Genomic DNA, 11,561 nt, shown 5'->3' with positions numbered 1-11,561 from the left:
TAGTTTTTTGAAAGTTTTAACTAAATTGCCTCTGCTGGACTATCAATCCCACCAACCACCGCCTTAAACTCTCTCTCTCTCTCTCTCTCATGTCCTAGCTTGGCAGGTCATTTTCCATGGAGCCCGCTCAAACATGGGTTTTTTTTTTTTTTTTTTTACTTTTTTTAAACAAAGAATATTATCTACATTAAGAAAAAATAATAGATTTAATTTTATAATAAACTTCTGAAAATATGGGTCAAATTTATTTTTAACGAAAATCGAACTTAAAACATTACAAATTAAAAAAAATACCATTAAACTATATGACTAAGTAACGGATCACTTTTTCACTTAGTTATGAATGGACCTGATGAGGGCTAACCCTACCAACCTGTCTTGTTAATGCAATATAAACTTACACATGGGATTGTCACTCTTTCTGTACTTGACGCGACTCACACATTATGTTGATATTTCAAGCTAAGCAACAAAAAAACAAAAGCATTTTGTCGATTTTTTTATTTTTTTTATTTTTGTCAAACTAGAAACTATTACATGAAATAGAAAGCCGTAAGGCAATCCATAATCAAACATAATTTAAAAGAAAATACAACACAAAGACCCAAAAAGAACAAGCCCATAACAACAAAAACTATAAATTAGGAAGACTGCTGCATCCACCACAAAAGCTGCCACCATCAGTGATCCACCACCCACAAAGAGGAAGAACCCACGAACAAGCTGGATGAATGAAAAATGGGGGTGAGAGGGCCAATTTTCAAACAATAGGGTCCTTAAATTTCCATCTAAGACCATCTCCAACCGAAGGCTCCAGAAGGCCAGAGGACCGAAAATAGCCTGAAAACCGTCTCCAACCAAGGGTTAGGCCAAAGGGCTCGTGGGCTCCACTGGACAAGAAAAGGCCAACCGGCTGGCCCAACTCAACCAGCCAGCTAGCCCTAGGCTAGCTAGAATTTTCATTATTATTGTCGGTTATATCCAACAGCATTGTACTTATTCCTGGCGGTTATATCTGACAGGAACGGTAGGCTTTTTTTTTTTTTTTTTAATACAAATTTTTTTTTTTTTTAATTCTATTTTTTTCCTATAACTTCCCAAGCCATTATACAATATTAAATTAAATTAAGTAACATGAAATTTAAATAATAAATTATGTTTGGCCTTATGGTTATTTGACCCTCGGTTGGAGACTGTTTTTTGTGACAAGGCTAAAACAAGCCCTATGGCCCTTTGGCCCTTTGACCCTTAGTTGGAGATGAAGGCAAATATGATCATGTACTGTTCATTAAAATATTAATATCTTCGAGGGTCAGAGGGCTAAAATGAGCCCTCTGGCCCTCGTTCGGTTGGAGATGGCCTAAGTTCTCTTCTTTTCCACCCACCAAGACCATCTACAATCGAAGGGTCCAGAGAGCCAGAGGGCTGAAAATAACCCGAAAACCGTCTCTAACCGAGGGCTAGGCCAAAGGGCTTTTGGGCCCCATTAGACAAAAAAGGGCCAAAAGGCCAACTAGTTGGCCCAATCCAACCAAACCCGGGCTGGGCTGGATTTTTCATTATTAATACATTTTCTGTCTGATATACCGGCCTCTTTAGTGTCAGATATAGCCGACAGCATTGTCATATTATTATTTTTTTGGGCCTAATTTTTTTTTTTTTTAGATTCCCCTTTTTTTTCTTGTAAATACCTAAGTCATTCCTACACCATTTTTAAATTTAAGTTGTTGTAGTTTTTAAATTTAAATAATAAATTATGTTTAGCCATATGGCTCCTTAGCCCTCGGTTGGAGACGGTTTTTGTCACAGGGCTAAAACGAGCCATATGGCCCTCGGTTGGAGATGGAGGCAAATATGGCCATGTACTGTTTATTAAAATATTAATATCTTGGAGGGCCAGAGGGCTAAAACGAGCCCTCTGACCCTCGTTCGATTGGAGATGGTCCAATATTTCCATTCTTTATTGTCAATTTGTTTGTTTTTTTGGATGAACCCACGAACAATCTGGATGAACGGAAAATGGAGGTGAACGAGCCAATTTTCAAACAATGGAGTCCTCAAATTTCCATGTAAGTTCTCTTCTTTTCCACACACCAATATTTCAGTGCTTTATTGTTAATTTGCTTGTTTTTTTTTTTTTTTGTGAACCCATGAACAAGTTGGATGGACAGAAAATGGGTGTGAGTGAGCTAATTTTCAAAAGATGGAGTCCTCAAATTTCCAAGTAAGTTCTCTTCCTTTCCACCCACCAATATTTCAGTTCTTTATTTTTTTTTTGTGAACATATTTCAATTTTTTATTGTTCAAAATCGACGAACGAAAAATAGGGGTGAGCAAGCCAATTTTCAAACCATGGAGTCCTCAAATTTCCATGTAAGTTCTCTTCATTTCCACCACCAATATTTCAAATTTTTATTGTTAATTTGCTTGTTTTTTGGGTTAAGAGGACGAGTTTTGTCGCAACAAAAAATGTTGTTTTTCTGTGATAGTCTTGTCGCAACAAAAAAATGTTGTTTTTCTGTGACAAATGTCACATGTTTGAGTCATGGATAATCACTCATCTTCACGTGTGACGATATATAATTAACTTGAAATATCACTACATTAACAATTCAAACTATACAGATGTTCTCTCAATAGACTTATCAAGTGAGTTACACACCGACAACAACTTTATCACGCAACAATATTTAAATGCCGCCACCATGACATTCCAAGTGCGAAGGAAGCCTCCCAATACTCAAATAGGGTTTTTTAAGTTGGGTAAAAACCACCGTAAATCTCAAAACTAGAGAGAATGGTCAAAGCATTTAAACCTGGAACAGAGTCGCAGGCTCCACACAGCACAGGTACAATTGCAGAACAATTTCACGGAAATTCGTTCACAAAAGTGAAGTAGGAGGTTGCTACAAGTGTTTGCTCATACAAATCACCTGAGTGATTTCACGCGAAAAATCACAATCATTAAACAGTTTATACATCACTTTCACCGACGTCTCTCAATGCAGACAGATTGCAGAGGAAGGAGGGCACGTTACTGCTTAAGCTTACAACATGATAATTCTGGCTGTTAAAAAATATACAGTACGGAACAATTTAACCCCCCTCGTAACTTTTACCCTTCTCTGAAGTAATTCCTCTTCATCTTCTTCCCCTCCTCTGCTCTCTGAAGACCAAAACCCTAGAGGAGGGTGAAAATGATATTTGGGAAGTCGGATTTTAGAAAGCTTCAAAAACTGGAAAAATAAAGATTAAACATATAAACTTCCCCCATATCTCATTGCTTTTTCGCAACGAAACCATATGGACTTCTTTCTTACTTCTCAAGCTACGCTTCCATGATCTGAGACGTCTTCGTAGTAATAGGGTGTCAATTTACCCTCCTTTTTAGCAGCCTGGGGATGTTTCTCTGTGCCAACTTCTTGCAACAACTTCACTACTCGTCTCATTGATGGACGATTAATCGGGAGAGGGCTGGTGCAGAGGAGGCCAATGTTGAGGACCTTGCATACTTCCTCCTTGTAACAAGACTCAAGTTTTGGGTCAACCACATTGTCTACTCCTTTCTGATCCAATGTGGTGCAGACCCACTTCACCAAGTCGTTTTCTCCGAACTCTGGATCGACTGGGAGCCTCCCGGTCACCAGCTCCAGAATAACCACACCGAAACTGTATATATCGCTCTTCTCATTCACTCTGAGAGTGTACGCATATTCTGCAACAAGATTAAATTTACAGGATTAGAATAGGAGGGTAAAAATTTAACTAATGTGAGTTGATATTGTGAAATTTCAGTGTCAAAAGCTGTACTTTCCACCAGAACATCAACATACAAGACAAATTCAACTCAACTTAAACAGCGATTTGAACAAAAATTTGGTTAGTGAGAAACTTTCTGACTAACCTGGAGCAATGTAACCACAAGAACCTGCAATGATGGACATGGATTTAAGCCCTTTCCCAGTTACATCAACCTCCTTGGCTACTCCAAAATCCGCCACTCGCGCTCCAAAATCCCCGTCCAATAATATGTTGTTTGATTTCACATCTCTATGAACAATCGGAGGAACACAATCATGGTGCAGATAAGAAAGCCCCTCCGCTGCATCTAGAGCTATCTTAAACCTTGTAGGCCAATCCAGCAACCCTCCTTTGCTGCTATGCAACAAATCACCGAGACTACCATTTTGCATATACTCATAAACCAAGAGCTTGCAGTCCCTAGCAGTGCAACAGCACCAGAGCTTCACAATGTTCTTGTGCCTAATCTTCCCCAGAGTGTCTACCTCCGCCTCAAAGCCATCGTCTCGCACCCAAACCTTCTCAACATTTTCTACTTCACACTCCTTTACTTTCCCTCTCCATAGCTTCTTTACTGCAACAACCTCTCCACTGCTCAGCACAACCTTGTACACCTTCCCCGACGCCCCGCTACCAATCACATTATCTTCATCAAGGCAATCCAAGATCTCATACTCACTAAAACCCAGTTTGTGAAACGACATCAGCGTCCATTTCGATTTGTCTATTGTTTGCTTCACCTTCTTGAAGTTCTTGTACTTCAAGTAAAACCAAACCACGCCCACAACAAATACTAAACCAGATAGAATGAACATGCACCTAAGCAACCATACGTACCCCTGACTTTTAACCTCGGCTCTGCTATCACACAACCCATCCAAATCTCCACAAAGACCAGGATTCCCCAGAAAGCTATTCCTATAAATTTCCTTAGCAAAAAGGGGAGGAAGCTCACCTGAGAGCCGATTGTAGGACAAATTAAAAACATTGAGCTTCATATTCTGCAACCCAAATGGGATTTTCCCGGAAAATCGATTCCCGGAAAGATCAAGGTAATTAAGGACGGACAAGTTCCCAATTCCATCTGGGATTTTCCCGGAAAGTTGGTTACTTGCCAGATTGAGCTCGTTTAGTTTCGTCCAAGATTGGATCCCAACTGGGAGCTCACCGGAGACTTCATTGCTGTGAAGGTCCAGATTCCCCAGCTGCCCAAGTCTCACAATGCCCTCCGGCAACGGCCCACTGAATTTATTGTCACCACCAGAAAACTCCATAAGATTCTTCACCGACCCAATCTCCTCCGGTATCGGACCCGAAAACTTGTTCTTCGCTAGGATTAATAGCGAGAGGTTCGTGGCTCCGGCAATGCTCTTCGCTATCGGCCCAGAAAGCTCATTCTCAGCGAGCTCCATCAAGTAAACGCGCGGCAGCCCCCAGAAGCCCACCGGAACTTCCCCACTTAACCTGTTGTGACCCAATCGGACCCGGGCCAAGCTCTGGCACTCGCCCAACCTTGCCGGGATCTCGCCGGAGAACTCATTGTGTAGCATTAGAATCTCTTCCATTTGTCCCTTCTCGCACAGACTCGCCGGAATGGTGCCCGTGAACTGGTTGCTCGACACATCAAACCACTTAAGCGGCGAGTTCTTCCCGAGATTTTGGGGCAGCTCGCCGGAGAGCTTGTTTCGGAAGAGCCTGACCTCGTACAAGTTGGGCGAGTTGGCAATGCTCGCCGGCACGCTCCCCTCTAAGTTGTTCTCGTAAAGGTTGAGACTTTCGAGCGGCAACCGGCAGAGCTCGTCCGGAATCTGCCCGCTCAGCTGGTTCATGGACGCGTCGAGAAGTCGCAGCCGGGTCAATTTCGACATTCCAGGCGGCAGCTCGCCGGTTAATGAGTTGTTGTAGAGCTCAATCTGGACGACGCTGATCAGCTCGCTGAGCGACGGCGGAATCCGGCCGGTTAAGCCGTTGATGGCGAGGTCCAAATCCTTGAGGTTTTTGAGTTGACCTAGCGAGTCGGGAATCTCGCCGACTAGGTTGCACTCGGTGAGCCAGAGGACCTCGAGGTTCGTCAAATTGCCGAGCTCCGCCGGGATCCGACCCGGGTGAAATGGGTTGTAGGAGAGGTTGAGCATTTTCAGGGTGGAGATGTTGCCGAGAAAGGGCGGGATGGTGTTTTCGATGAGATTGTAGACGAGAGAGATGACCTCGAGTTTCTGGAAGCGGCCGAAGGAGTCGGGAATTGCTCCGGAGAAATTGTTTCCGCTGAGGTCAAGGTATTTGAGGTTGGGTAGGTCGGGGAGGGTGGCGGGGAGGGCGCCGGTGAGGAGGTTCTGGGCGAGGTCGAGGTGCTCGAGAGTTTGGCACGTGGAGAGGGAGGGAGGGAGGGTGGAGTTGATGGAGTTGTTGTAGAGGGAGAGGTGGGTGAGGTTGGGGAGGCGGCAGAGGACCGTGGGGAAAGGGCCGGCGAGGTTGGCGCTGGGGAGGTCGAGGGAGCGGACTACGGAGGAGGAGGAGGAGGCGTCGTCGCATGAGACGCCAAGCCAATTGCAGGGGGTGGAGTCGGCATCGTTCCAGGAGGAGAGGGCGGAGTCGGGGTCGTCGAGGGAGAGCTTGAAGTGTTGGAGGTAGAGGCCTTCTTGGTTGAGGGAGAGGGTGGCGGGGAGTGGCGGCAGCAGCAGGAGGAGGAGGAGGGGGAGGAAGAGAAGCATTGTCGTTCGTGTTGTGATTTTGCTTCTAGAGGGAGGGGGGAGGTGAGGAGTGTTCTTGGGGTGAATAATATTTGGAGGGTGTTGATATACGTGAGATTTTTAGTGAAAGAGTGGGAACTGCTAGAAAAATTATGAGTGCAATTTTATTTTATTTTCATTGTCTATGAAGGCATTTCAACATAACGGAAATGCTAGGGAAAATTATGTTTTTAGATATATTTTATAATTTTATGATGTAGCGATTGACCGTTAAAGTATTTTTTTTATATTATTGTCAAAGAAATTTAACTATCAATCAGCACATTATGTGATTTACAAAATATAAATTTAGTAGATAATTTCTCTAACATCATCCTCGACAGAAAAAGATAAATAAACCAAAGTGGTTTGAAGACATTTCAACAAAAATTTCACATAGATAAGTAGTGTTTGAAAATAATCTTACCCAACCGAATTGCAGTGGTTTAAATATTTAATTTTTAATTTTTTTTTCTATGTTAGTGTAATTTAACCGTCAATCGATGATTGTAATTTAATACAATCATCAATTGACGGTTAAAATTATTTATAAACATATATATATTTAATATAAAATCAATATCTAACCGTCGAATGATAATTGTACCAAATACATATAAGCATTTAAGTAAGTTCTTAACCTAGAATTATATAATATTGCCTTGCAAATAATGAAAATTTTCACAAAACAAAACACACGAGTAATTATTTACTCAAAAATGAAAACATGACTGTAATCGTGCTCTAATAGGTTATGTTACGTGACTGTAAATTTTACTTATCATCAAGTTACATACCAAATGCGCAGTAAAAGAAAATTTTAATATTATATCATAACTTTATTCAAGTAATTCATAGAAATACATTATCTATTTCAAAACAGATATTTTAAGTACTTTAATTTTCATCCGTTAATTATTCAAACAATAACGATGACAAGGTTGAATGGTCAAATGACAGGAAATGTGGAGGTGAATAGGTGGACCGACCGCGTCAGTATCATCGATTGACGGTTGCGATGGGGACTGAGAAGGGCGGTGCAAAACAGCCGAACCAGGAGGAAGAGCTGGCGTTGGAGGGTGGGCTGAGATTAATCGTGTTTAATTACCAGAATAAGACAGTTGCGAGTCAGATCAGTTTCTGTGTGACTCTTGAGTGGAAGCTGAAGTGCAAGATTAGCGTGACCAAATGCGTGAGTCACGCTTGGCAAGTGAGATTGCAGTCTGACGGTTACGGTGGAACCAGCGACCGTGGCGGGCGGAGGCTGAGCTAGCTTTGGCAGTTTTAGGTCGAGGAAAGAAACAACTTTTAAGAAGGCCATGGTCAATTGGCAGTCTCCGGTTTCCGAGAGCCAAAAATAAGATAAGCCAACCCCCTTTCAGATTGTACATGATTTCATAAAAAATAGGACAAGCCAACCCATGAGCGAAAAATAAGTGTAGCGGAGATGAAAATATCTCGTTGGAAGTGTAGACATGTGAGAAATGATAGGATTAAGAATGAAGATATTCGAGATAAAATAGAAGCAGCCGTACTTAAAGATAAGGTAAAAAAAATCGGCTAAGGTGGTTTGAACATGTAAATCTAAAACCTATAGATGTTCTTGTTAAAAATGTGTCTATGAGACAAAATTTTAGGTAAAAGGGATATAGGGAGACTTAAGAAGACTTGGAAAAAAAGACTTTAAAGAAAGATATAGAGTACTTGGAGCAAAAAAAAAACTTGACACAAAACTAAGCGCAATGATTCTCTAAAATAACTAAAAACACACCAATTTATACTCGCCATGAAGATTGCAATAAAACACAAGTTTTGATAAATACGTACTAGGTTTATTGAAGAATAACATTCATGGATGCATATAGGTAACCAAAAACAATAAATTAAATTAAACATCACCATTTAAGAAAACTTACTAAAGTTCATATTTATAATGGAGAAGTAAATAACAAACCCTCTAAACAATTAATGAAGTTAGTAGACTCTTTTTAGTCTGCAATTAGTAGAAAATACTTGAAAATCTCTTCCAACATAAATATTCTTTCTTTTACTTACACGAATCGATTGGTGTGACTCATGTACAATGGAATAAGGTTGTAAATCTGCCAAAAATTGTAATGTACACATCAAGCCATCCGATCAATTTGACGCCCGAGATTCGCTGGAGATTTTGATCAGAGGACCCCGAAGTGATTTTTTATGTTGATCCAGTGAGTTGTAAGTTTTCAACAGGTAAACGAGGGAACTTTCAAACTTCAAATTCTGGGGGTGTGAGTTTTGCAACATAACCCTTGTTTTAAGCTTATTTGACGACTTAGTATGTGCATTGTGTGCAACTTGTGATTGATTTTGCTATACAAAGTATACCGGCTTATTTGGAAGTACATTTAAAATGATCGAGAGTATTTTTAAAACAGAAAAAAAAAAAAAAAAAAAAAAAAAAAAAGCAAAAGAAAGAGAGAGAGGGAAAAAAAAAAAGGGTGAGTTCAAGTACATGTTTGTATAAATATAGTTTTTTCATGTGATAACCAGTGGTGTTGAACTGGAGAAAAATTTGTACGATGATTACATGATTAAAATAACTCTCATATTAAATGAGACAAAAAATATATGAAGTCTTATGCTTTTGTGTAAAGATAGCTTATTGTTGAGTTATAGTCTTAAACTTGGCATAGAATTCAGTTAATTAAATTAGTAATCTAATCATACGAATGACGTGGTCTAGATGGCGTGTACACAATGCTCCTAAATTATAAAAAATAAGCTTATAAATTCACACTTCGTGCATTTTTTATCGCTAGGAGGACATATTAATATATTATGGTATATTGCATAAGGTTAGTGACATACAGACATTATCACAATATTGAGCGAATGAAATTCCCACTGGACTAGCAAAACTGGATAGTGTAAACCAGATGTGTCTGTTTTATTACCAAAGAAAGTCCAAATCGGGGCAGTGAAAGCTGCCACATTGTTCCAATATTTTCCTTTTGTCGACAATTTCTTCTGTTTGTTACGAATCCCCACCAATTTTCTTGGCATTCGATCTGCATTCACTGTCATTTTCTCTTGCCCAAAAATGGGTAGGTTCTAGGCCACAAAGCCCCATGCCCGACACCAGCCATGGTAAATTGGACATGTTCTTGTTTACGTCCTTGGGGTGGCTTACACGTGGCTTTTGTTCATTTGCTGTCATACTAGGACATGCATGTTAACCCATGCACGCTTGAATCCCTCCTTCCTGCAAATTTGACTAGTGCCACACAGTTTGTCGAGCATAATGCACTTTCGTACAATTTTGTGTATCTGGCATGCATCCAGTAATCTTTTATTGTTTCTGAGTAGTAATGTTAGGGTTAATTTAGTAGAGTTAGAGTTAATCGCTCACGCACGGATTGGTTCTGAGCATCGATACATTTACGGTTCCATATCAAACGTTGACGCTAGGTTCAGACCATGCATGGCTGGGTGACCCTGGCCGTAGCACCACATCTCTAGCAACGAATACATGTGGAGCTTGCACTCCATTATCGTTCCATGATGTGTGCATATATATTTGATTAACCGTAGCATCTTTCAAATTAACATAACGGGTTGTCAACACACAAATTTACATAATTATAAAATATCAATTCGTGTTTGTAGCTTAGTAACATAATATATCAAAATAACACATGAATTGTCCTTATGTTTGAGAATGAATTTCACATTTATGGGAGGATGGACCTTGTATAAGCTTATAGGTAAGTTGGGCTACTTTTCATATTGCCATTTTTTTTTATGGTGGTACTTCAATTTTCTTCATGGTGTCAGAGTATGGTTGTCCCACACGAGAAGTCCAACGATCACACGTACTTCACGTCACCCCGTTGTATTGTCTACGTATTAAGCTTGAAAATTCATCACACGTGATTGAGCGTGTTGATAATGAATTGCAGGTTAATGGAAGGAGGGACTTTGCATGAATTTAGAAGTAAGTAAGTAAGTTCGCAATTCCGCATATTGTCTATTAGTTTCATAGTGAAACCTCAATTTTCTTCATTTTAGCCTCTCAAGCTTTCTCAAAAATAATTGTAATTCGACAATGTAGAAGTTGTCTTCCCCTAAATAAGCTCATTATTTTCAAAATCATTGCTTTTGCCCTAAATCACCTTCATTTTTTCTCAAAATAATTTCTTAAAGTAGATAAAGCTTCGTGGAGAGGCATGCATAGTAGTCTAGTAGATGTCAGACATGTAGATATGGAGAACGCAATGTCGTTATTTTGCTGGCCTGTCCGGATACGTAATCAGGTGTACTTGTACATGCATGCATTGCATAAGTTGTTGGATTTACATTAAGGTTCCACCAGCTCCATTTGTAGCTGCCTTAATTGTATGTGTTTATGTCGACAGTTAAATTCTGAAATTCAAAGTGCCGATCTCTGGAAAATAAAAATTCAAAGTTTAAAGGTTGGTGAAAATTAAAAGAAATTATAAAACGCTGAGCCTACTTCGTCATTTGTTTGGTGGTAGAGTGTAGGAATTGGCAGCACATTTATAAACCAAAAATCAGAGACAATATGAAACTAAAACGAATATTTTATTAATCGAAAACATAGAAATATTGTAATATTTTATTAATCAAAACCATAAACACATTGTAAAAACGGCTACATAACTCGAAGATATTACATCTTGACAAACTTATTATTTTACAAAATTCAAAGCATTATATTCATCGAGAACAATTAAAACAAACTCTAACAGCCGAAAAGTTATAAACTTACGGGCAACGAATCATAATCTTTTTCCCACAAGAAACTAATAAAATAAAATAACTTTCGAACAATATGATGTACATATTTTACTTGAATTTTTAATCTTCATTTTTCGCTCATAAATCACATATTAAATTAATAAAAACTCATAACAATTTTGTCTGATGGTGATGGATTGCCTCGAAGCCGCGAAGGTGACTTGAAATCCCCAAGAATCTTTTTGGGACTTTGAGTAGACTTCGAAAGAATACTGGTTGGAAGTGTGAAAC

At 39.6% G+C, this 11,561-nt stretch overlaps 1 protein-coding gene across 1 annotated transcript; it reads right to left on the bottom strand.

The window, feature by feature from the left end:
* Positions 1 to 2,855: 2,855 nt before the first annotated feature.
* Positions 2,856 to 6,651, bottom strand: LOC137725236 (receptor-like protein kinase HSL1). Its single transcript, XM_068463862.2, has 2 exons — positions 3,905 to 6,651; positions 2,856 to 3,715 (listed from the first exon to the last, which is right to left on the bottom strand). Exons 1-2 carry the CDS (start codon positions 6,510 to 6,512, stop codon positions 3,324 to 3,326), a joined length of 3,000 nt encoding a protein of 999 aa, XP_068319963.2. The 5' UTR covers positions 6,513 to 6,651; the 3' UTR covers positions 2,856 to 3,323.
* Positions 6,652 to 11,561: the final 4,910 nt, after the last annotated feature.

The sequence above is a fragment of the Pyrus communis genome, chromosome 5, assembly GCF_041283825.1.
Source record: "Pyrus communis isolate YQ-2024b chromosome 5, ASM4128382v1, whole genome shotgun sequence".
Taxonomy (NCBI): Eukaryota; Viridiplantae; Streptophyta; class Magnoliopsida; order Rosales; family Rosaceae; genus Pyrus; species Pyrus communis.
Note: the sequence above shows the minus strand (reverse complement) of the source record. Positions and strands in the feature narration are given on the sequence as shown.

What these genes read in the sequence shown, in the direction of transcription:
- LOC137725236 (XM_068463862.2), bottom strand. Translation starts at nt 6,512, where the DNA reads ATGCTTCTCTTCCTCCCCCTCCTCCTCCTCCTGCTGCTGCCGCCACTC. An exon ending in TTGTGGTTACATTGCTCCAG is followed by an intron (nt 3,716 to 3,904) that starts GTTAGTCAGAAA and finishes ATCTTGTTGCAG; the next exon opens with AATATGCGTACACTCTCAGA.